This window comes from Stegodyphus dumicola, chromosome 7 (assembly GCF_044657685.1).
Source record: "Stegodyphus dumicola isolate Sdum_Otavi_A_Nest chromosome 7, ASM4465768v1".
Taxonomy (NCBI): Eukaryota; Metazoa; Arthropoda; class Arachnida; order Araneae; family Eresidae; genus Stegodyphus; species Stegodyphus dumicola.
The window spans coordinates 49,493,195-49,520,962 of NC_140774.1; the positions used below are offsets into that span (position 1 = coordinate 49,493,195).

Consider the following 27,768-nt stretch of genomic DNA (forward strand, 5'->3'; position numbering starts at 1 on the left):
ATCACTTACATTTCATGTCTTTGAATTAGGTCTTTTTCTAGCTTTTTCAAGTCTTCTGCAAGGGGCTAAATACAAGAATATAATTTTCTTAATATCTGTACAATTTTACAATATGTAAATAAAAATACAATAACATTTAATAGCTATATAGATTATAGATAGAAACAGAATAAAAGTGATAAAGCAGCACTGTCCACATTTTTTAACCCTGGGATTAATACTGATCTTGTTACAACTTATCATGATGTATAATAATAAATATTATTTACTTGTCTTACATGTAGTCATTTTCCAGGTTTAATAATTTCCAGCATTCATTATTCCCCCCCCCCTCCATTCCATGGAAAAATGATAAATCAATGTCTCACTGTACTTAAAATCACTGGTAGTCTCTTTTAGCCAATAGGAAAAATGATAAATCAATGTCTCACTGTACTTAAAATCACTGGTAGTCTCTTTTAGCCAATAACATGTTATTGGCTCATTACAAATAGAATCTCAATTGTTTATCATTTTCAGTTGGTCAGTACATGATTTAATGGTCTTGAATTAATTGAAGTCAGAATGAAAAACCATAGAGCATGCTCTAACCAACAGCATTTTATCTCAACTACGGACAATAAAATAGTATAGTGAATGTTACAGTGTACTTAACAGCGGTGAAACTGTGTTCTAAACATAATATTTCTTTATAACATTGGGAACCTAAATGGTGTAATGAATGCTGAGCATACTGGAGCATGTGTGATTGTAACCTCACTTAGATCATTACTGTTTGAAGAACAAACATAAGATGGTACATGTTAATCATCAATGAAATTTAATCATGCTGTAACCAATATTTTGCCTGTAAGTATGAAAATTCAAATGGTGCAATACTGTATTTCCTGAACTTTTTCTCTTATGATACATCATATTTGTGATTTATTACGATCAATCTGCATATAGTCACCCAATCTCCTAATTAACCGAAGGTAATTTAACTGGGCCCATTGTAAAAAGATTTTATTTATTGCTAATTAAATCAAAAACAATTACTGTCAAAAACAATTAGAGAAAAAAAAATTCTATGGAAAATACAAAAAGGAGGAAAAAATGCAAGGAATTGCAGCAGTATTAGATGATATCACAACATTTAGGAATTGTTTTCATCCACAACAATACGTAATTTGTATATGACCTGGAATATATCTTAAATCATCCAATAAAAATAAGTGTACAGCAATTAATCTTCTGATTACCATTGTAATATAAATAGAAACAATGATTTTCTGTTTTCTAGTGTGCCCTAGTTTTGATTGCTGAATTAATTTACATAATGAAAATAACCAAATGAACTCATTCTCCACATCAAGCTACTTAAAAATACAGTTAAGCTGTTTACAGTATTTTTCTGTCACTCATAATATGATCTATTCCTTTTATAATTGCTATTAGATTATCTATGATTTTGCCATCCTTGTTAATCAGGGGTCTACTGCATAATTACACAACACGAAAAAGAGCATTATAAACAATGCATCAAAAACTGTATCGCAACCACACTAAATAACGGGTGGCCATAATTAAACTGACAGTGCTCACAGTGTTCTGTAGCGCGATCTATTTGTGAGAATGACGGCACATTTTGTAGGAAGATTAAACAAGACGGGGGACGAAGAATTCCGCGAAAAAAAAAATTAGTTCCAAAAGTCACCGCTAGGGGAATATTTGGCACTGTGTAATAGAAAATAGAGTGTTAACAAAGGCAAATCAACACGGAAATTACCTTTTATTTTGCATTCAAATGAGGTTCAATGTGGCTGCCGTTGTTGTGGACCACATATTGCATTCTGTGCACAGTATGCACAACAGCAGGAAGTAAGATGCCTGCAGGAATCTCCCGTACAGTCCGTGATATGTTATCCTTCAACGTAGCCAGGTCCTGGATCACTCCTTGATAGACCTTGGACTTAACGTAACCCCATAGCCAGAAGTTGCATGGGGTAAGATCAGGCGACCGAGGTGGCCATGCAGTTGGAAAGTAGCAGCTAATGACTCTTTCTGTTGTGAATTTCTGTCGTAGCATCTGTTGCACCCGTACAGCAATGTGTGGAGGGGCTCCATCTTGCATGAAAATGATTTCCTCAAAGCTACAAACTTTCTGCGCATGCGTAGCGTTTACGAATAATAAATATTAAGCCTTTTTTTTTTTTTTCTTTTTCTTTTTCTTTTTGTGTGTGTGTGTGTGTGTGTAAATTTTGACCCTTTAGATCACAATTGCTCTTTATTTCATAAATTACGGTTTCATATTTTTAATTTTCTCTAATTTAATCTGGAAAGTTTAGACCTTTCTTCATACAGGCCAGACCTTGCAGTTCTTGCAATTTCTGTACTTTATCAGCACATGACAAAGAATGAAAAAGACGGAAGATTACGAAATGAAAGCTGCCACATCCACTATTTCATATCAATTATCAGAAAACAGTTTACAACTCATACTTGAAAAGTTAATGCATTTCTTCAAAAAGCATATAATGTGTGAAAGTAACTATTTCAAAAGTGGAACCTCCTACTGACTTGGAATTCCAAACATGATCTCTGTCCACAACCCTCTTACATTGGATTTAATTTTTTACTGAAGAAAAAAAGAGTAAAAGTTTGAAAAACATACATAAATAAATTATGCATACAGAAGATAAGTTTTTAATTACCAAAAATCTAATTGCACATTTAAAAAAATTTAGAAGTTGTGTGCTTCAGGGAAAAGAAAAAAAAAAAAAAAAAGAAAAAAAGAGAGAGAGAGAGAGAAAAGAAAAAGAAAGAAAGGAAGATGAATTAAACTGATAATTTTTTAATATACTCCATCAAGTTAAGGAAATACAATTATTAAGTATGACTTCCATGGTTTTTAAGAAAACCACCCTATTAGTACTTTTTTATTAGAGAAATTAAACAACAATTAAGTTTTAAAATATGTCTTTTTTTTTTTTTAATTTTAAAGCAAAACACATCAAAATTTATGAGTAAGTTAACACACGGAGAGATTTGAGTCCTAAACACAACTACATCTTCATAAAAAGATAGTGACCGCTAATACTTTCAGTGCTTTATAATTTCTACTTTATAATTTATATTATCATGAACTATAACAATGTGTAAAATTTCATATTATATACTTTAAAAAAATGACACCATTATTATTATTAAAGCCACTGTTTCAGAATCACTGATGGATACAAATGTTTTAATCACTATCTGAAAGAATCGTCACTTGATTCATACAATGTACAAATTGAATAAAGAATGTTTTATTTAGAAATTTTAACCATGTGGATGCTAGAAATGAAACTTCTTAAAATTAGCTCAAACTTTATTATAGTAATCACTTACAAAATTTTCCCAAAAAGATTTAAAACACTGAATCATTTTCTAACTATGATGTATAAAAAGAATTTGGAACTATTAAGTTTAACTGCTCCAAAGATTTAACACAGCAATATCACAAGCAAGCACAAGAAATACATCAGCATATACATATTTAAGCCAGTGATAGCAAAGGAAGCAGTTAATCGATAATTATAAACACCCTTTTTAAGAAGAGTTTAAAAAAAAGCCATTATACCTGAAATTCAAGACGAAGCTTCTTTATTTCACTTCTTATACTACTTATTTTCTCTTCCTAAAATAAGAAATTATCTTAGAGTAGAAGTCATATACAACAGAAATTCAATCCCTCCTTTCAAAGTGAGAAATTTCTAAAGCATATTTTTCAACCAGCCATTTTTATGCAGTAGTAATGCTTTAAAGAGCAATCACAGTTAACATTATTACTTTGATATAATATAGAATTACCAAAACACCATTTATATGTATAAATACATTGGTAAATCACCATTTATAGTAACTAGAAAGTTACTAGATTAAAATATTACAATGAAATTTTTTCAATTAAAATAATATTGTTAAGAAGGTTAATTTTTTATTGATAAAAAAGATATTCTAAAAACCAAAGTTCAAATGATAACAAAGCTACCATGGATGGTTTTATAGGATGAAGCCTATATAGCACTAAATATAATAAGATGAAGATAGGCTCGTAGTTAAGGATAAATCATAAAATCTATTATGGTCAAGTTCACATGAAGTCACTTACATAAATCTTAATTACATACGTACTGATTGAACTTTTTGGTCCAAATATATGGTCCAAATTAAGTAGTTCTTTACTTTAAAAAAAAAACAATGAATCACAAAACGAAAGACAAGCATACTTTTAAAATATCTGTAATCAGTATCTTGAGTTCTTCTTTACTCAGCAAATGTTGGGCATCTGAAAATTCAAAGCTGTGTTGAGAAACATGCGAGGGTTTTTCTTCAGTTTTTGAATCATCTGAGAAAATGTTAAATAGTTTTCCTGATGGAAAAATGGTATATAACCCAGAAAAGCTGGGGAACATTGCATATATTCCTGAGAAACTTGAAAAACAAGTTGATTCTTCGTTGGAGGTTTCAACAATTAATTCTCGCTATAAAAAGAAAAAGAAAAAAAAAAAAAAAAAAAATCTTCATTAAAGCAAAATGTAAAAAATTTGTAAAAAATTCAATATTTTTACAAATTATTAACCCATATCTAGCACTTTTCATGACCATAAATAAATATTAGAAGTTAAGAAAAAATACAAATTCATTTAGAAATGCAACATATATTTATGACTTCAAAAGGACAGATTTACTATTATGGATGACAAGTTTTACTACTTGATATACTCAAGTTCCTCTATATATAAGGAGGTCTTTATTACGTTTTTAAGTTTTTTTTAAACTAATGTTAATATTAAACAAGCTATATAATACATCTTTTATTAATTATGAAAAGACAGTAAATATACATACAAGTAAAAATTATTAATTAGATACATCACTATAAATTAAAATAAAGATTAAACTTATTAAGTATGTTACAGCTTTTAAATCATTCAATTAATTAGGCAATTACAGATTGATTAAATTTAAGACGTAAAGTTCTTATGCTTCGCTGAATGACAATACTCTTAAGAGAAATTGCTATACAAGAAGCAATGCATATTATATATGTGTATGAAAGATTCCAGTTGCTAAAAAATGAAATTGTTCAATAAAAAAAAAACTTCAAAACATAAGAAATAATAATTTATCTAATACTTCTAAACGAGCTTTAAAATTTTTATTTAACACACATATGGTCTTTTTACCTAACTGATTAATAATTTATAAATACCAAAAATATATCAAATCAAAATAAAATGCATCATTTGCAATTTCCTGTAATTTACTATTGTAGTGCAAAATGAATTTTTAATATGAATAACAAAATTAAAAACAAGAGTTCAATTTTTATGTAATAACTTAATTCACAAAATGCCTGAAGCAAATGAAATTATGAATATAAATACCTGAAAATTAATACACAAATAAAAGTATATTTACATGTACTACGTACACTATTTATGAAGAAACTGCTTAATGTTGATAATATGGATGACAAATATACAACTAGAGTAGAGAAACCTGAATTTAACAGCCGGAGAATTGAGGTTACTGAGTTCGATTCTTCAAGAATCATACCTAAATAATATAAAACAAATACAATAAAAATAAAATAAATTCCATGAATGTTTAATATCATTATTATTTTAATATAAAAACATTAAATTTCATTAGCACTTTACATACTTAAAATCTGCTAACAATTTTTCTAGTTATAGCAGTAATATTCCATTCATATACAAATACGTGTACTGTTTATTGCCAGGAAGTGAAAATGAATAAAATCTTGCTATATAAAACAGATTTTTAATTCATGAATTTTTTCATCTCAAATGCAAATGTAACACACTTTTATTACATCTAATTACATGCATATTTTGTTGAAATAAAATTAAAATTTAAAAACGAATATTTTCAGATTCAAAAGATATTATTTTTATTATTTTTACCCCCACTTTTTTTTGGATCCAGAATCATTTTTGTATTCTTCCATACAGACTGGATGATTTTTTTACACATATTCTTCCGGAATGTACCTAACATGTAAAAACAGATTTAGATGCATACAATTGGAAACCTCACCTTGCTGTCCCAATTCATAATGATATATCATGAGAAACTGAACTTAAAATTTAGTGCAACTACTACCATCCATGAAATAATACTATTGATGGCTGGATGCATGTCTCTGCTGATGGCTCTTAAAAAGAAACTACCACATGCGGTGGTTCGGGTCCTTTTTTCTAAATATTTCAAACTTCAGAAAACCTTTGAGTTTGAACTCAGATAATTTTGGTGGAAAAATCTCTGTAGTTCATTTGGCACTTTCAAAATAGATTGAAAGATAAGAACAGAAATTTATCATCTTTATTATCTTATCTTATTCTCAAGTTGCAATCCAGATAAGTCACAATTTGCATCCTTCAGCTGCAGAGTCTGATTGTAATTATTGACAACTCTTATCTTCTGGTAGAGAAATAGTTGTCCAGTCGATTCTTAGCTATTTTGGTTTTCCTGGAAATTAAAACATATATAAACTTACAAAGAAACTATCTTTGTTGAGCCCTTCTGATATGTTTGTTAGTTAACATAAAAAATTTATTAAATTTTTAAATTAGATATCTAAAAAGCAAGCAGCTATGTACAAGGAAACAGCTAAGCACTTGGGAGGGTCTTTTGGATAACTGAATTCAACCACACATATGCCATACCATCGGAATATCTTTTTTTCAGCTAATTTCTTTTGTTTAGGTCTCTTTGGATCTCTAGATTGCATTTTATGTAGTAAAAATGTTAATATGACTGGTGATTGACTTTATATCTGCTCAGCCTTACTAGACATGTGTACACCTTGCACAAAAAAGGGGGGGGAACAGTTCTATATCTCTCGTTCTACTGGACTGATTGTCGAAATTTAACTTGCATTTTTTGTCTTGAAAGTGTGACTTAGGATATATATTAGATTTATATATAGCATTATTCTAACATAGGTATTTTGATACAAAATCGAATTTCTGAAATAACATACCAATTTTTTTTCCATATTTCAATTCTATGACTCAAATTATGCCTAGATATTAAATTTTGTAATTTTTGGTGAGAAATTTATGGAGAAATTAAAAAATTTATCTTGGTCCATTTTTTTCAGTTCGTGCCAAGAATTATTCACTTGGTGAACTTTTTAATTTAAAGCAGCATATTTTCCTTTCCTTTTTTTCAATTGTACAGAGCAGAAAAATGACCATCATTCATACTTTCAAATCATTTTAACAAAGTACGTAAACCACACATGGCATTATTATCACTTATAACAAATATGCCAAATTTCAAAACATGCCATTCATGTATACATTCATGTATATCTTAGGATATTTTCACTAAAAAACTCTCATTTTTCGCAACTATGCTTAGAAATAACATCTACTTTAAGATGATGGTAAAAATTTCATAGGTCATAATTCAAAATTTTTTTTCAAAAAATTCATAAAAGTTATTTTAAAATATAAATCATAAAAAAGGGTGAATTTTATTTGGAATGAACCTAAATTTCAAAATGTGAAAGGAAGAATCAAATAAATTAAATAAAAAAGAGATATTAATAAATATATACCAAATTCAATTAACATGGAAGAGCTAAAATTTTAAGAGCTAATTTTTTAAAAACTACTCGGGGGGGGGGTACATCTTCTTATACCAAGACACTACAAACCTGGAGATATTTCACTTTTATGCTGGATGGCAAGGTACCTCATATGTGAAAAAAATACAGTAGAAATAATACATACACAGAAAACTGGATGTTTATTGATGTTTGAATTGAATCCAACCCATAACTTACAAACCAACTCATTTTGCCCCTTTTATGATCACCTGCCTTTTTTGCATATGTATGTGGCTAAAAGAAAACAAATGCATACACCATTTTGATTTCTTAATTTTATGCTAAGCTTCAGTTTCAAAGGTTTTATTAAAATAAAACAGACATGAACTTTTTGACAGTAGATTTCATCAGTAAAACACACTAGAATAGTGATTTGAATTCATAATAAATAAAGCTTCTTGTAGGGTTTGCTGCAGTATATTTTTTAACTTAAATAAATATATGTGGGAAATCATACCGTCTAATGCTGAATGAGAATTGCCCGTTATGACGTCATCAGTATAGCATCACCCAGCGCAGTAAGAATCATCCCAGACAGCGCTGAGACCTGGTCGAGAGTGGAGGGCAGACGAGAGCAGACGGCTCACACGTCTTCAAGAGTTTATAAACTTATATTGTGCTTTCGATGTTATGCCTTTACATCATTATGTTAATCCTGCATACCGTTAACTTCATCTTTATATACTTTTCTTTATTTACTTTTATTTCTTTCTATTAAATAAACCATTTAACTATTACTTCGTGCTCTCATGCTGTGAATTAAGTCAAATTCTACAAAAAAATATGGCGACCAACCGTGCGGCCTCGAATTCCAAAATGTGCGAGTACTAGAACTGTGCTTTGAACTGTGAACTGAGTGAACTGTTGTCACAAGTTATTCGATTTATTGGATTACTCGTATAAAGTGTGGATTACCCAATTGACGATGATCATCTGTCGGGTAAGTACAAAACTTTCTTTCCAATATGAAGTTAGTAGAAATTCCAGAATTGGAAGCAGCTTTAAAGAACAGTAAAAGTTCTGAAATCAAAAGTTTGCATAAGCTTATTTTTAATACTGATGGAGATCGAAATAACCGGAAAAGATTACGTGAATTTTCTGGCTTTATATTTAAACCAGATTCTGAAGAATTTAATAAGAAAATAGATGCAGTGCAGAATAGTTTTACTTTGAATGAGTTAATTAAAATTTGCAATGTACTGTGCATAAATTCAGAAGGTTCAAAAACGGAAGTCGTAACCCGAATTGTCTCTTTCCTATGTGATTTATCTGTATTATTTGAAAATATTTTGCATGAAGAAAATAGTGATATTGAAGATGAAACTATTAATAAATTTTCTGAAGTAATGCTTGATGATAATCAAAGAGACAATCCTGGTTTTAACGAGTCTCAAGTAAATAACAGTATGCAGCTTCCAATTCAAGATCATTTTAAACCTCATCTTAGTTTTTCTGATATTGAAAGTATTGTTAATCCTTTTTCTGGTAATGCATATGAAAATGTTGATAAATGGATTGATGAATTTGAAGATGTTATAAATTCTTTAAAATTGAGTGATTTGCATAAATTAGTTTTTGCTAAAAGATCATTAAAAGGTAAAGCGAAACTATTTATTCAGAGTGAACCTAAAGTTAATGACTGGTGCAAGTTAAAAAAGCTTTTGAAATCTGAATATGGTAAAGCTATTAATTCTGCTGAGTTGCATGAAATGTTATGTAAACGTAAATTAATGCCTAATGAATCTTTAGATGAGTATTTTTTGAAAATGAAAGAAATGTGTTCGCGAGGTAACATTGAAGATGCTTCATTAATTAAATATGTTATTGATGGTATTCCCGATTCCGTGGTTAGGAAAACGATATTATATGGTTGCGAAACAATATCTGAATTTAAACAAAGGCTTAAAATTTATGATAAGATGAGATCGGACAATGATAAGTTTAAAAATCCGAAACCGAAAGTAGACACTCAAGTTAAAGATAGAAGTAAGCTTTCGTCATCAAACCGAAATCAATCTAACGTTAATAAGGTCAAATGTTTTAATTGCCAGGAATTAGGGCATTATTCTAAGCATTGTGTAAACAAATCAAAGGGTGTAAAATGTATAAAATGTAAGAAGTTCGGGCATTATTCAACGAACTGTCCAGAGCAGACCCCCGAGACACAACAAGCAGCTTTATTACAACGAATTTGTGACAAGGAAGACTGTAGAAATAAATAATCATTTAGTTAATAGTTTAGTTGACACTGGTTCAGATGTAACGATATGCAGCGTAGAGTTACACAAGCAGATTGGTTCTCCTAATTTAAATTGTAGCGATATCACATTAAACGGAATTGAATCAAAGCAAACGTACCCCATCGGCTTTTTCATTTCTGATATTTTAATTGATAGTTTTTCACTGCGTACGAAAATTTATGTTGTTAAGTCATTATGTAATCAAATTGTATTAGGTTTGGATGTATTGAGTCAGTTTAACTTCTCTTTTACTGAGAATGGCCTTCAAATAATTTCTCATCGGAATAAAAGTAATGTAAACTTGATAACTGCTGAGTCATATCGAAATTCTAACGTTCGTTGCGTTATGGGAAATTTGAATATTGCTATCTCATTGAAGAATGCTTATGATCCTTCGCGATCGTCTGGCGTCTCTGTTAATGTAAACAAAAGTCCCGAAAGCGGAAGTAGCTCGACGTTTAATTACCTTTCACATCTGGTGAATGCTATTTCTGTCAACGAGATTGATTTATCGCATATTTCAAATGCAGAACATAAAGAAAGACTGTGTAATTTAATTAATTCGTACCAGCCTCGGAAAAATAGACAATCTGACTTCAAGATGCAAATAAATTTATGCGATGATATTCCTGTCTGTCAAAATAGAAGATACATGTCTTTCGCGGAACAAAAAATTGTTGACGATCAAATTAAGGAATGGTTGAAAGAGGGCATAATAAAGCCTAGCAATTCTAATTATTCGGCGCCTATTGTTTTGTGTAACAAGCGTAATAATTCGAAACGTTTATGCGTGGACTATCGGAAATTAAATAAGAAGATTATTAAAGACAAATTTCCACTACCTTTAATTCCGGAAGTACTTGATCGCTTAGAACAGTCCAAAGTCTTCACGACACTAGATTTGAAAAATGGCTTTTCCCATGTAGACATAGACGAAAATTCCACCAAATATACCGCATTTGTAACACATAATGGTATCTACGAATTTCTTAAAGCTCCTTTTGGTTTATGTATTAGTCCAAATGTTTTTCAAAGGTACATTTATTCAGTATTTCGTGACTTGCTAAATGAAGGTGTACTAATTATTTATATGGATGATATAGTCATACCGGCTAATGATGAAGTTGAATGTTTAGACAAATTAGAAAGAGTATTCAAAACTGCTTCGGAGTATGGATTACAAATAAATTTCAAAAAGTGCCAATTCTTAAAACGTAAAATTGAATTTTTGGGACATGTAATTGAAAACGGAACTATTCGACCATCACCTTCCAAAACTGCTGCTGTTCGAAACTTTCCACAACCGCGTAACTGTAAACAACTACAAAGCTTTTTAGGACTAACGGGATATTTTCATAAATTCATTCCTCAGTATGCTAAAATAGCTAAACCTCTTAATGACTTACTTGGAAAAGGTATTGGTTTTAAGTTCGATTCCGAACAACAGGAAGCTTTTTGCAGATTAAAAGAAATTCTCTCTCAGGCACCTGTTCTACACATATTTAGGCAAGGATATCCATTAGAACTTCATACTGATGCTAGTAGTCAAGGCTTTGGTGCGGTATTACTCCAATTGTCTGATGATGGTAATTATCACCCAATCCAGTATATGAGTAAGAAGACTTCACCGCAGCAAGAGAAACTCTATAGTTACGAATTAGAAGCCCTTGCAGTAATAGAAGCTCTGAAGAAATTTCGAAACTATTTGTTAGGGACTAAAGTCAAAATTGTAACTGATTGTAGCGCTTTTCAGAAAACTTTAGATAAGAAAGATTTAACTCCTAAAATTGCGAGATGGGCAATGTTTATTGAAGAATTCAATTATGAAATTGTACATCGTTCAGGAAGCCAAATGAAACATGCTGATGCTCTAAGTAGAAATGCTTTAATTTTAACATCATACACATCCGATGTAACTGAGAAGATTCGGTTAGTACAACAACAGAATGAAGATGAACATGTGAAATTAATCAAGAATTTAGTTGAGAAGGGAGAAGAAAATGGATTCTTCGTGAGAAATGATATTTTGTACAAATTTGAAAATGGTAAAGATCTTCTAGTAGTGCCAGAATCCTTACAGAATGAAATCATACAGAAGGTACATAAAAAAGGTCACTTTGCTGTAGATAAAACTGTGAATGCTGTAGAGCAAGAATTCTATATTCCCAGACTGAAATGCAAAGTTGAAAAAGTAATTGCTAACTGTATAGAATGTATACTGTACAACAAGAAGCAAGGAAAATCAGAAGGATTTCTTCATCCTGTACCAAAAGAAAACGTTCCTTTGAGTACATATCATATCGACTTTATTGGACCTCTTCCATCGACGAACAAGAGATACCAACACATTCTAACTGTTGTCGACGCTTTTACGAAATTTACTTGGTTCTATCCAGTGAAATCACCAACTACGCAAGAAGTTATTTCAAAATTGAAGCAACAACAGACTGTATTTGGAAATCCAGCCAGAATCATTTCAGATCGAGGTAGTGCCTTTACATCGAAAGAATTTTCAGCTTATTGTACTGAAGAAGGAATAGAACATGTCAAAATTACTACCGGTATTCCAAGAGGTAACGGACAAATTGAGCGAATTCATAGAATTTTGATTCCTGTTTTGTCAAAATTATCACATGAAGATTCAACGAAATGGTTTAAATATGTTTCAGATGTTCAGAGAATAATCAACAGTACAACTATGAGAAGTACGAAACATTCACCGTTTGAGCTTCTCATAGGCATGAAAATGAAGAATAAAGAAGATTTGAGAATTAGTGAGATATTGAATGAAGAATATCTAAAACAATTGATGCAAGAACGTGATGAAATGAGAGAAGATGCGAAAAACAACATTTTGAAGATACAAGAAGAGAATCGAAAACAATTCAACAAGAAACGTAAGAAACCGAAACTATACAAGATTGGCGACTTGGTAGCCATTCAGAGAACTCAATATGGGACTGGTTTGAAACTACGACCTAAGTTTCATGGACCGTATAAAATCATAGCTGTTCGATCAAATGACAGATATGAAGTCGAGAAAGTAGGATGCCATGAAGGACCAAATTTGACATCTACTGCGGCTGACCATATGAAGCCATGGTCAAATTGATTTGATGTTTGTATCAAAGCTGTGGGAAATCATACAGTCCAATGCTGAATGAGAATTGCCCGTTATGACGTCATCAGTATAGCATCACCCAGCGCAGTAAGAATCATCCCAGACAGCGCTGAGACCTGGTCGAGAGTGGAGGGCAGACGAGAGCAGACGGCTCACACGTCTTCAAGAGTTTATAAACTTATATTGTGCTTTCGATGTTATGCCTTTACATCATTATGTTAATCCTGCATACCGTTAACTTCATCTTTATATACTTTTCTTTATTTACTTTTATTTCTTTCTATTAAATAAACCATTTAACTATTACTTCGTGCTCTCATGCTGTGAATTAAGTCAAATTCTACATATATTAGTAAATCTGTCTGATACCAAAGCAAGAGTTAATGAAGGAATTACACAGAATTGAATACACATGAAATTTAGTAATATGTTTATAGATTTGTGCATCTGGTAATTGTTTCCTCAAACAATTTCAAATGGCTTAAATATTTTTGCTAAAATACAGTCTGTAGGGGAAAAAAAATCCACTGCATTTTTATGTTCTATGTGCTTTTGCTACAGAGTGTATATTTGTGGACTATATAATGTACTGGAAGAACATTACATATACTTTTCTTAGCATCTTCAGATTAGTTTTGCTTCAAGTGCAGATAAGATAGAATGATAGCTGCAGATTGGATCAGACAGAAGAAGGCTGATCAATTGAGATGGTTTACTAAATTTATAAGAAATTTTTCATTTTACCATTTTCCACCGTAAATAATTTCACATAATTTTAAGAAAAATTTGCACGTTCATGTAAAAAAAAGAGTGTCTAAACAAAAGCATCAAATTAAATAGACTCAACGCCCCTTTTTTCATTTTTTGAAGCATGAGAAATATTTTGACATTGTGGACAAACCCTCCAATTTATGAATCTATGGTATGATTTCCACAACATACGTTGAAGTTGAGTTAACTACCCTATTCTTACAAGTTCTTTTATTAAAGACTGATGCAAATTAGTTGGTATGAAATGCTCAACTCAGAAATAAGTAGTGCTGATTGTGAAAATGTATCACGTAAATGGTGCATGTTACTCAAAGACTATTAGAAAGTTTTGTGCAATTCTTAGACATGAACTGCAACTGGTGAGAGTACAGCTCACATACTGATCAAGAAATATGAGAAAATAAGTTTGATAACAGGCATTAAAATAAGAGCATTCTTAATTTAGCACATCAGTTGAACACATTGCTATTCTGCATGATAGTGGTATTGCATATCAATGCCATTTACAGCAACCACACATTTTAAATAGTTCTATTCATCACATTTTTATGGAAGATCGGAATATGCATGCCTTTAAAATTTAGTAAATTCAAGAATTGAAACCTTTGAAATGAAGATAATTTGAACAGATTTGAGAGATGCAACTAATGGATGAATATCTTGCACAGGAAATATTGTTCAGTAGCAAAACACATTTTTATTTAAATAGTGATTAACAAACAAAACTATCAGAAGTCAGCAAAAAAAAATCACTGAGAAAACCACAAGATGATAATGAACAATGAAGTGGACTTTAAGGTTTGCACAGTGACAGCATTGTCCTTTTGTCATAAATAAGATGGGAATGCCATGACAATTAATAGTGAACAGCAGTTGACTTCCCCTACCCAGCTTCACTTGAACAGGACTGGCAATGCTACCAGGCACACTTTCCCAAGATTTTGCTTTGGTATGTGAAAATATAGTAAAAAACACAGTAAAAATTGCACTTAAGAGAGACAATAACACTTAATATTAAAAAACATTTTTTTAAAACATGAAAATAAGTTAAAAAAAACTGAAAGGGTTGAAATTTTAAGGGTCACCTAAAAGAACTCCTTAAAAGTTTAATATGGTCTATCTGTAGAGATTATCACTAAGTTGTTCCAGAATGAATAACAAAATATTTTATACCAGGTCTAATTCGCAGACAACAGTAACCAAAACTGGCTAACCAGGTCATGTGATTTAATTTCTCAATTTGTGAGTTTTTAAAATCAGACCTACACAAACAAACTAGCTGGAATTCACGTAGAAGAATCCTAGTTAACGTATGATTAGTTATATCAAAAATAGGTATCTGAAAAAGTGATTTTTTATTGAGAAAACAAAACTTCTGCATAGCAAATTATGGAGAACATATGCAAATGTCGTCTTTCATTCTTAAACTGAAACATTTATCTATTGTTATGATGTAAAAGTAGTACTTGTCCTTTTACATATATATATGCAGTATTTCCTTAAGCATAATAAATATGGCACTTTCGTTGGAGTACACTTTATAATCAAAGTAAATATTGTAACAATCAGTTAGAAAAATCACAGAAGATAATGTCATTGCTGACAGATAAGTAATAATTTTTATTTATTGATTTTTAATGTTGGGATTATTTTTAATTAATCCTTTGAAAAAAATAAATGAAATGTTAACTTCTTTGACAACAAAATACGAGGGTTGGGCAAAAGTCATGGCAAGTATTTTTTTTTTTCTTGTAGATATGTGAACGGATCACAAAACGTATATGCACTGTGTAGATGTTCTGCAGGCATAGTGTGTATGCAGAACAACAGATGGTTCTGTGATAGCTGGCTCTGTGGTAGCAAGGGCTGTGAAATCAGTCAGTTGGTGAGTGTCGTGCGAGATGGAAGTAACCCATGTTGAGCAGTGCGCTTACATCAAAAAAACCATTCTCTGAGGGAGAAATGGGAGAAATGGAATGGAATGTCACAGTGAATTAGTAGAAGCCCTTAGGAATAATGTCGTACCATATCGTACAGTAGCAGGTGGGTAGGAAAGTTTCAGCAAGGACATGTATCAACCAGTGATGAGCAACGTTCAGGACGACCGGTGAGTGTGTGGACCGACTTGGCACGTGCCATCATCGAGCACCTCATGGATTAAGGCAGACGATGAACGTTACTGGAGTTAGAGAGGGCAAGTGGCATCGAGAAACGCACCTTCCACAGGATAGTGCATAATAAGCTACAGCTATGCAAAATTGCTTCGTGATGGGTACTGCATGCACTGACGGAAGTTCAAAGGTAGGTGCGATATGCAGTATGCTCAGACCACTTTGCACGCTGGGCAGCGATCAATTCTTGTCACGAATAATCGCCATCGATGAACTTTGGGCCAGGGCATACAAACCAGAACTGAAATGTCAGTCCGCGGAGTGGCAACATCTTGGATTACCAAGGCAGAAGAAGGTCCGTCCGAATACTTCCTCAGTCAAATTGATGGCGATCGTCGCGTATGACGTCAGGTATGTCATTGTTTGCCATTTTGTTCTTCATGGCAGAATGATTCATGGAATGACCGCACAGTACTACAGGGACTTCCTGGTGTGACAGGGACGACGTGGTGTTCGGGATAAACGTTCAGAACTTGTGGACAGTGCAATAATTTTGCAAGACAATGCAAGACCACATAAAGCAGAGTGTATACGGCAGCTACTCTGACGTTGGGGATAGGAAGAATTGGAGCACCCACCGTATTCTCCTGACCTTTCGCCCATGAATTTGATCTCATTCTCAAGATTAAGGAACCAATACGTGGTAGGCAGACTGCAACACGAAAGGACATTGCTAATGCTGTGTGACAACAGATGACCCGATTCACACATGGTGCAGCAAATGCTGAGGCTGATGGTATTCAGCGCCTCCCACATCGTTGGTAGCGTGTGGTGACAGTAGCAGGGAACTACATTGAGGGTCTTTAGACCCAGGTTTGTCATGTCAACTTTATGTGTATTGTGTTATCATTCTTTTGCATAGTGAAGGGCATATTGCCCTGTATACTACCATAATAAATTCATGTGTTATGATATTTCAGTGCTATTCATATTATAGTTAAAACCTTGTCCTTTCATCAGTATATGTCACATTTTCCAACCGGACTGGTATCTTCAAGGAAAAAAATAGTTGCCATGACTTTTGCACCAACCTACGTATTATTAGCTAATACACGCAAGTACATTAATTAGCACATAAAAGTGTAAATATTGTATTACATTTCTATGCATTTTGTAACTTCAAAAAGTATTTTATTTAAAGAGTTACAGATGGCACGATTACCTGAATATTAATACACAAATACGAATTTATTCAATTCCAAAGACATTAGCATGACCTGATTATACAAAATATTAATATACGAATGTTAAGTTATTCAAAAATATAATATTCTTTTCTTATAACATACAAAAATATTAATCTGATGGTGGTAGGAAAAAATAACATATACATTTAATGTCAAAATATCTCTCACAGTCTCAACAAACACTGCCTGAATACATGCAAAGGAGTTTATATAACATGTTTTCATACATTAAGTTATCTACAGCATAATAACTGAAGAAATATGAAAAATGGAAAAGCCAAAAAACTTGAATTCTTTCATTTAAAAGAAGAAAAAGATTTCTTTGGAAACTGTAATGAATAAATATATACATGCATCTATTAGTATGTCAGTACAAACGAACATAAAAGAAACTGGTTAAAGAAATGCCACACCATGTTTCAGCCACAGCATATCCAAAAAGAAAGTTTAAAAAATGTATTAAGTTTATCATTAATAAAAAATACATCCAGGCTTCATACCCATGACATTCTAGCTTAATTAAGTCAAATGCCCTTTTAAATATAAGAATGGAGATGGATGTAGTTTCTTACAATAAAAATATTTTTGAATAAATTACATGCAAAATTTTGTGTTCAGTTAGCTGATTTTTCACACTTATTTAGATCAATCTGTACTTTTACCAAATTGAGATGAAGGATTGTTCCGCTTGCAAATTACATCTTGTATGATATCTGTTGGATATTTGGGAATTAACTGTATGAATTCAGTTGGATGTTTCAGAAATAAGCCTGCAGCAAAAATGTTCAAATACAGTATAAATTAAGCACAACACAAGCTACTAAAAATAATATTTTCAAAAAGAAAACAATAAAACTTGGTGTAGCTCATTTTCAATTAACATATATATACAAACATAAGTAAATTGTTTATTTAAGATAAAGCCCATAAAAATTATCTGTCTGAAGAAGAGATGGCTTAATGAAAGACTTTTTAAGGATAGTGTTTTGTATTTACATGACATGCAAGAGAAACTATAAAAATCTTACATAGACAGCCTATTCTCAAGATCTGAATTTGGGTCAAATTCCCAAGGTACAGCAGTTTTATCCACTGAGCCACCGGTAGGCATATAAGTAAATAAATTTCCTAATTATGTATTACACAGAAATATGACTGTATGCAGAAAACATGAATTAACAGCGCAATAAAAGTAGGAGCAAAAAATTATACATTTGTATAGCTCTCTCACATTTAAAAAACCAAAAATTAAAAATAAATTTCATTTATCACTTAATAAAGAAAGAATTTCACTTCACATTTTTTGAAAACTCCTAACACACAAATACACAATCGAGAAATCAAACAAGAAATTACACTATACCAAATGCCATTTTGCACATAAACTTACTTGGGAGAAGTAGGAGAAGAGGTAGTAAAAGTAAAATAAGTACTCTGCTTTTTGCATATTTGTGCAACCTAATGATAAAAATAAATTTTAATGAAACATAAATTGGTAAAAATTTGAAGTAATATAAACTAAAAATATATTATTGCTTAATTAAGATACAACAACACGCCGAACAAATATTAACTTAGAAGCCAAACAACAAAAATCAGCATTAATTTGAAAATATAACGCTGATTTTTGTTGTTTGGCTTCTAAGTTAATATTATTGCTTATTTTAAAAAGGAATTTTGTTTTCCAGTTTGCACATTCAAAATATGAACCAAACTTACCTAGATAAACACCAAACATCAAAATTCACCATCTTGATTATTTTTAAATACAAACATCGCCAGATTAACCACCTAAACCAATCAAAAGATGAACCTGAAAAAAAAAAAAAAAATTATATTTTGACCTTTAAATATATATTCATTATAAACAATTATACACAGACACAGTAAAAATTGCACTTAAGAGAAATAATAACACTTAATATTAAAAAACTTTTTTTTAAACTTGAAACTAAGTTAAAAAAAACAAAGGGTTGAAATTTTAAGGGTCAACTAAAAGAGCTTTTTAAAAGTTTAATGTGGTCTATCTGTAGAGATTATCACCAAGTTATTCCAGATTGAATAGTGAAATATTTTATAGGATGCCAGATGAATATATATTTAGATTTTCATGAAATGATAGTCTGTATCTTTTGAATACTTGAAAAATGAAAACATACATAACACAATTCTATAAAAATGTTTAATTTTTATATTTAGATATATCATTAATTAAATGCATTTTCAATTAAAATCAATCAGACTGAAAAGTAAAGAAATAAGATTCTTAAGAACTGTCACTATTGTTTTTAAATAGCTTAGTTTATTAACCAATAACAGACATATTAAATTTGGAAGATAAATATCTAATAGTCTGCCAAATGGCAACAGATTTGAATGAAAAGTGAAACAATGCAAAATTCAGTTTCGAGACTGATAGCCTCTTTCCACCTAATACAGTACAAAGTCCATATTCGCACAAAGTCCAGAATGACCTATAATTCGGAACTCGAAAGCCACAAACTTTTTTTTTTTTTGTATGCTTTACGCATGTGCATAAAGAATGCGCGCACATACATTACGCGTTCTACGCATGCGCGCGTTGAAAGAAATGTTTAATAAAGTAAACTAATAAATATTAACCTTTTTTTTTTTGTAAAATTTGATACCCTTTAGATCATAATTGCTCTTTATTTCATAAATTACAGTTTCATATTTTTAATTATATAATTTCTGCATACCATCTTACCAGATTTAAATTGATGATATATAATCTGGAAAAATCCCTAATCTGGAATTGCTGAAGTCCCGACGAGTCCAAATACGGTCTTTGTACTGTATATATATACATATATATTACAAAATTTAAATGGCACTGATGAGAAGTTAAAAATATTTGCTTCTCAAAGAAAAGGGAAAAAGTAAGTAAAACAATAAATTACATATTTAAAATTAAGCAAAAATAAGAATCTTAGTTTGACAGATTATGAATAAAATTCTAATGATTTCAAGGGCAATCACACATCTAAGTCCCTCTCCTTCAGAAGCAAAACTTTTTTTTTTTTTTTTTTTGAAAAATGGGAGAAGCGTTAACCATAGCAAGGTCTATTAAGCTTTTTGAAGCAGGAAATATGAAAAATCACCAAGATTCCAAGATTTGAACTCCACATCTTCTGATGCTAGCTAGATGTGTTTGTTAATTATACCATGAAAACATGCAGCGAAGAAGACAATTCCTTATCCTCTCACTTAAAGGGTGACTGGGCAGGAAGGAGATGCAGCTAATTATATTTTTTATTATATATATATATATATATATATATATATATATATATATTTATCAAGGAATTTTATTTGGAATGAACCTAAATTTCGAAGTGTGGAATGAAGAATAAAAAAAATTAAATAAAAAAAGAGATATTAATAAATATATATCAAATTTAATTAACATTGAGGAGCTAAAATTTTGAGAGCTAATTTTTTAAAAACTACTTGTGCGATTTTTACAAAACTTGGCAATTTAGCATAATCTGAGTCGTAGAATAGAAATATGGAAATAAAATGGCATGTCTTTTTAGAAAAAGTCCAATTTTGTGACAAAATACCTATATTAAAACAATACTATATATAAATCTAATACATATCCGAAGTCGCGCTTTTGAGACATGAAAAACACAAGCTAAAGCTAAATTTCGTCAATCGGCCATGTAGAATAAGAAATATAGAACTGTCTTCCCCCCCCCCCCCCGCAGTGTTCCTATGATGTTTTACTCGATCTGATAAAAGTTAAATAGTTCCAAACCCCAGACAGACATGAAGCAAATTATTGCTATGTCTGATATGTCTGAAAGTAACTACTCTAACTCTGAAAGTCAGATAAAGGTTTAAATAAATCATTTATTTAAAAAAAAAAAAAAACTTAGAATATGAATATAAACACATGTTCATATGCTAGCAAATTCAACTACAGCTTATGGTGATCCAATTAAACAGGAACAGTCAAACAAAAAATGTGGACTAGTAGTCAAAGACCACGCAATTTAATTTTAATCTAAGCTGGCTCAGTAACACGTCGTAACAAATTCGTTATAACACGTGGTAACATAGTTATCGCTCAACAAATTCAGATATTGGCAGCGATAACGCAAAGATGAATAATTACAACTGATGGGAACTACTGCAGCATACAAGCGGAGGCCAGAAACAAATTCTGTCTTACAACCCATAAACCTTAGTTTAAAAACTATCTAAGTGATTTTCATTCTGGTGAGGAAACGGAGAATGATAAACACAACTACTTAATTTACATAATAATAATAACTTTACATATCTTTGAAGAATAATTTTTGTTCTCTTTATGTATTCATTTTCTTTCTTCAATAAGTTTCTTTTTCATTTTATAAGTTTTTGTATTTAATTAAAGATTTCTGTTATTCTAAAAAACTAAATGCATTTAGAATGCATAGAAAAATGTGCTAACTTAATTTCTTCAGTAATATGAACACTTAGAATCAATATGAAATTATATATGGCAAGGGCCGGTTATAGAGTCAGTGTAGCAGAATTTTTAAAATTTAGTGACACACTGAGCAAGAAAATCTAGAAAGGCCAAAATTTTAGAATTTAGTAAGGCACTAGGCAGCATAATTTAGGATCCACAGAGATTGCATCAGGTGGGAAAAAGCACAGCGCCAGCCCTGTGTATGATGCATTGATGAGATGCAGAAGATAAATTAAGATGCATAGGATTGCATAAGATCAATCTTTTAAATTGTCAGTTTTTAATTCCTTTATTAATAGCAAAATTCCTTTCTATAAATGCCTGTCCATGTGATATGATTAGAAGCATTTATGTTTTCATTTTTCTTTTGAAAATTCTCCAAAAAGTAAAAGTTCATCATAAACTTTCTGTAAAATACATTCATTATGTGTTAATACCATGAAGACATTTTTTTTTTTTAATCTTCTAGATTCGTGAGCCTATACACCTTGCCTTAAAATTCTTTTAAACTTTTCAAGTTGCAATGTCTGAAATTCTAAAGAAAAATTACCCCTACCAATTCTGTAACAGCAAAAATCCAGAAATATGCTGAAAAGGAAAAAAGTGTAAAATTCATTTTATAGAGAAAACTGATATTGAGACAATTACATGGGAAAAACTCTAACCATGAAAAAATTAAAACAAAGGCATTTTTAATTATTTACATAGCTATTTTGCTTTTGCTAAGAAATGTTTCATAAATTGTGATAAAGTGCAATTTAAGCATTTATTACCTTGTTTATTTTCCAGATTCAAAATATTGTATAAGTCGCCAAAATGGAAAGTAATGTCACTTTATAATATGATAGCGAAAAATAAAAATGTTTCATTTTAATGTTATTTCTTGAATACAGTTTCAATATATTAGCATTATTTTAATGAAACTGATCATTGTTATAATGCTTAAAAAATATATTGTCGAAAATTCCTCAATTTCCGAATTAAAAATTTTCTATAGAAACTGATCTTAAAATCGCCACAATGTTGATAAGTCAACAAATTTGGAACCATCTAATAAAGAATTCACATTCCTAAAAGCAAAAAATTGTTTAAGAGCTCTTTATTAGAAAAAAAAAAAAAAGTAGTAATTTTGAAATGCTTATGTTTCACTTCTCGGAACCTGAGTACCTCATCATTTATATTATAAATAGGAACAAATTATAATCCATGAACCTATTCACTTATTCAAAAGATAACTATATTTGTCAATGAATCGCCAAAAATATTTGTCCAAAATGCTAATTCGCAATCAAAATGCCAGTTGCAAAAATAGACAGAAATTTCAGTTGATTAAAATTAAGGACCTTCTGCCGAATTTGGTCGAAATTAAGGACTTTTAAGGACCAAAAATCAATTCCAAAAAAACCTAAGGATGTTTAAGGACTCTGAAGGACCGTACGAACCCTGTTAGATTGATGCATGTAATTCTTTCAAGACTGTCTCAGCTATTCTCCTATGAATGCAAATCAAATTCAGGAGGAGTATACAGGATATTTTTGCTCTCACCACCCAACACAAGTTTTAGGCTTTTTTATTATTTTTTTTTTCATTTCTAGATTTTGTCTTAAAAGACAATCTTAAAGTTACAGCCTTCTCAACAGGACATAAGAACACAGATGCCTAATACATAATAATCATCATACAACCACAGGGCCAACAACTTTATGCTACTATGATAAACTGGAACTGGTACACAAACATTAGCATCCTTCTTAAAATTACTTATTTTGTGTGTTGCATTTCATGTGATGCCAAGACCAATAAAAGTAAAGAAATTCTATTTAGAATGCATAAAGATTAATATGGCAATAAACGTCTCAAAGGAAGATACAGGGTGATTATAATTAAAGTTCCAATTTCAAAACGCTTTAACTTTAAAACTACTATGGCACTGTCAGTGTTATGTTACATAAGGCATTAAGTTCAAACAATGGCTAGCTCAGAAAGGATTCATAAGTCATCTACCCAATGAATAAACAGCTATATTATCATAAATGGAGCACTTCAAATATTTTAAACTCAAGAAAAAAGGTTTATTTACACATTTGTACAAGTTAAATGAATAAGAAATATCTATCTAGCCACATTGTCCTTAGCTATCTAAACCCCAACTGTTCGTTTTTCTCTGCCGTCCCATGGTGTCAGTCTGTATCTGGCCTTTGACTCGTTGGCATAGTGATGCCATTTTCAACAGTCAGGGTTCACATTGCTGTTGGTATGCAAATTACTAAGACATAACATGCACACCATAGACATGGCTAGGATAAAAATGCAGAACACTTTAACATTTTGCCCGAGTGCTTCAAAAATTCATGACTCTGACGAAGAAGGATCATGCTCTTCTTGTGAAGCTTTCCTTATCAGAATGGTGACTATCAGTTATCAGGAAGTTCCTGACATTAAAAGGCATAAATTCTGGCTCAAAGACCATATATGCCCTGCTGAAAATGATAGATAAATTTAATCCTGCTGACCTGGAACTACTTCTTGCCCGAATGGAAGCGGATGATGAATGGCCTTGGAACATTCTGTTGTCCGACGAAGGTTATTTCCATTTGCAAGGTTCTGTAAATACACAAATTTGTACGATATGGGTGACCGAGAATCCGTTCCTGCTACAACCATTACTTCTTCACTCAGGTCACTGTGTATTGCGGAATAACGGCAGCATTCGTCATCGATATGTTCTTATTCCAAGGACGTTTGCATAATCATTTCCTTTCAGAACTTCGGCAACGTCAATGTGTGGATTGCACAATATTCATGCAAGATGGCACTCCTCCACACATTGCTACTTGTGTGAAGCAGTTGCTGATCACTTATTTCAGAGATGATAGAATCATAAGCCACCATTTTCCAACAGCATGGCCGCCGCACTCTCCTGATTTAAACCCGTATGACTTTTGGCTTTGGTGATATCTGAAGAATGTTGTTGACAGTAGGCGGATTGCAAATCTGCCCGACTTAAAAGCAAGCAACATGCACTACAGTCATAACATCAGCACAGATACCTTCCGATCTGTTATGGAACATGCAGATTTGCGCTTCCAGCAGCAAAACAGAGAGGAAAGTCTATCGACCAAAATATGCATTTATCCGTAAGGTGTTTGTTTCGTGAAGCTTATCTTGTCACTATCTCTGTTTTCTCTGTAAATACCTATTCTTGTCTTTTCGCTAAAAAAATTGTCGTAAACCCTGGAAGTCTTTGTTTCCTTTCAGCTATACATCCACAATAGCAATGTGAACACCGACAGCACCATCTACCGACAAATTTTGATTTTTTTTTTTTTTTTGCCAAACAAAATTCCATTACCTCAAAATTATTCTGGTAAAATATCAAGTCATTTTGACCTGTAGAAGTTAGAGCATTTTGAAATCTTAACTTTAATTATAATCACCCTGTATTACCAAATATACAAAGTGAATAAAACATACATCTTGGACATTCCACTGCTCACTTACTTTCCTCAACAATACACTCGTAATGTCAATCAAGGTTAACTGAAAAATTTTAGAGGTAAAATGAAAACTAATTACACTGTACAGATGAAACATCTATGTGTGGGGACTCGAGCATGCAGGAAGATCTTTGGAAGAATTGCTGCTCACCTATTGAAAAAAGTTAAAAAAATGTAGAAATGCCACTTTTAATACACTGATGTAGTAAGGTTAATAAATAAACAAATTTATCATAAATAAAATATGATTCTTTTACTATCACATTTTAATGAAGATCCAAGCTATCATTTTTTAAAAAATGTATAAAAGCAACTGAATTCCTTATAGAAATTTAGACATAACTTTTTTTCAAAAAAATTTTTTTTTTCTAGCTTGAATAATTTTATTTTTTAATAGCTAAAATTTCTATATGTGCATATGTGAACAATATTATAATGTGAACAAAAATTTCTTATTAATATTTCCTAACCCATTACATTATTATTTTGATTATTTTAAAATAAAAAAATACAAACAGAGTTATTAATTATTCAACAATAAATTAAATATCTCCTCTTCTTTAGACACTTTTATTTTGGTGCTCAATTTATAGTTTTAATAAAATTAAATGAAAGAAAAATTATAAAAAAAAAATGAGGAAAGAAGACATATTCATAGCAACAAAACTTAAAGCCATATAATACCACATTTGCCTTCAAGGATTATAATGAAAATGATTTGTTATTCAGATAATGAATATTAAAATTCAAAACACTTAATGAAATAAAACAGATAAAAAATTTTAGATTACAGTTTTAATAAATGCACTGAAAAATAAAACATTCCATTTTTTTTAACTATCACAATATATACATAAAAAAAAAATAAATAAAAAAATAAAAAAAAAAATAAAACTGGGGTTTCGAACAATGAATAGATTTTAAATCAAAACTGTGCAAGAAGAATTGAATCCAATCGTTTTTACACATAATGTTTCTAAGCTATCACTTTGTTCTGTAAAATTCTGCTAATATCCTAAAAATTTTAATATATGGCCCCATAGGCATAAGCAGGATCAAAATCAGAAGAACAATTTTAAAAAGTGAAATTTAAAGTATAAAGTGAAAAAATCATTATTAAGTGAAATTTAATCAAGTATGAGATGAAACACACCTCAGCATGAAATATGGAAAGGAAAACATTTTACTGATGGTGAAAGAAGGAAAATTCTTCAAAATATTTATATTTGTCTATTTAACAAAAAAAAAAAAAAAAAAAAAGAGAGGGTGAAGGGGGGGGAAAAAGAAGAGAATAATAACAAAGAAAGAAAAGATTTTGTATAATCAATATAATATAATACACTGTGAAGATGACATCTGTCCTAGTTTGTGCCGTATGGAATTCAATGTCATTTTTGCGGAAATCAGTTACATTGGCATACAAGGACTGTTAGTCAGTACATATTACTTCTTTTGTTACAAGATATTTTGAATAGCACAGTATTACATATGAACACTCTTATAACATAAATCAATACTATATATAGGTGAAATTATATTGTATGTATACACATATATGCATTTGGCAGTGCATTAAATAAGTACTATATTTGGTATATAAATAAGTCAAATGTGATACATTTAAGTGATGACAATGTGGAAGAAATATTTTTACACTACAAAAATATATAGCCATTATGCAACATTATTACTGGTATTTCACGCGTTAGATTGGCATATTTACTATACTGGAATGAACACTTATATTACGAAAGTTAGATAACTGCATGAACAATGTATTAGACCGGATGAGTACAAATATTTATATATGTCAAGAAGTTGATTCGATGGAACAAAGATTTTTATAACAAAAGAGTTAAATAACTATATATATATATATATATGTGTGTGTGTGTGTGTGTGTAAAATAAAATAAAATAAATAAATAAATAAATAAAAATTTATATATATATAAAAAAATCAATATAATACAGAAAAATGAGTAGAGGAAGCTTGTTAAACTTAGCTTTATCATTTCTCCTAACTTCAACATGTGTGTAAATTCAACAAACGTCTTTGCACTCCAATATTATTTTTCTTTGAAACATATCAGCCTCATTAGAATGGCTTCGATCATAATCATCAAAATTTAAAACATAATTACTTAGCTCAGATTTTCATCCCCAAACCCCAAGCCTAGTCTTATGTTTTACAGGACTCCAAAATCTTGCTATAACTCCTCATAATTCTGCTTTTGTTAGAAACAAAAAACAAGGAAAGTAAACTCTAGGGTGTCCCTAGAAGAATGCAAACATCCAATGCACTAGAGGCTGCAGAATGCAGGACGATGTCAGACCATTTGAAGAGGGACCTACTGAACACAACTGACATTTCTTCTAAGTGACTCTACAAATGTCATAAGTTCTGATTGATCTGATTGACCTTAAACAAGGGGGAAAAAAAACTGATTCATCAGTACAAATCTTTGAGCTTTATGCACAAGTGTTGTTTGAACAGATCTAAGTAGAGTTATATTTTAGAGTTTCTTTAATACTTACTCTGCCAAATTCTACAATCAATATACAATAATGATGACCCTACGATCAACATATCATAATGATCCTTAAAACATAATGGTACATTGATTACCATA

The 27,768-nt window shown here is 30.9% G+C and overlaps 1 protein-coding gene across 5 annotated transcripts in view; it reads right to left on the reverse strand.

The window, feature by feature from the left end:
- LOC118184040 (uncharacterized) overlaps positions 1 to 27,768 on the reverse strand; it is a 158,887-nt gene that overhangs the window by 16,680 nt on the left and 114,439 nt on the right. For 3 of the 5 annotated variants that reach the window (XM_085820178.1, XM_085820175.1, XM_085820179.1), the window contains exons 6-13: positions 25,216 to 25,287; positions 18,879 to 18,972; positions 18,550 to 18,617; positions 17,822 to 17,929; positions 5,462 to 5,586; positions 4,254 to 4,508; positions 3,605 to 3,661; positions 10 to 65 (exon numbers count right to left, since the gene is read on the reverse strand). In XM_085820178.1, coding sequence (XP_085676304.1) covers positions 10 to 65; positions 3,605 to 3,661; positions 4,254 to 4,508; positions 5,462 to 5,586; positions 17,822 to 17,929; positions 18,550 to 18,617; positions 18,879 to 18,972; positions 25,216 to 25,287 — 835 coding nt within the window. The remainder of the gene's footprint in view (positions 1 to 9; positions 66 to 3,604; positions 3,662 to 4,253; positions 4,509 to 5,461; positions 5,587 to 17,821; positions 17,930 to 18,549; positions 18,618 to 18,878; positions 18,973 to 25,215; positions 25,288 to 27,768) is intronic. The other 2 variants (XM_085820176.1, XM_085820177.1) reach the window with 2 other exon arrangements.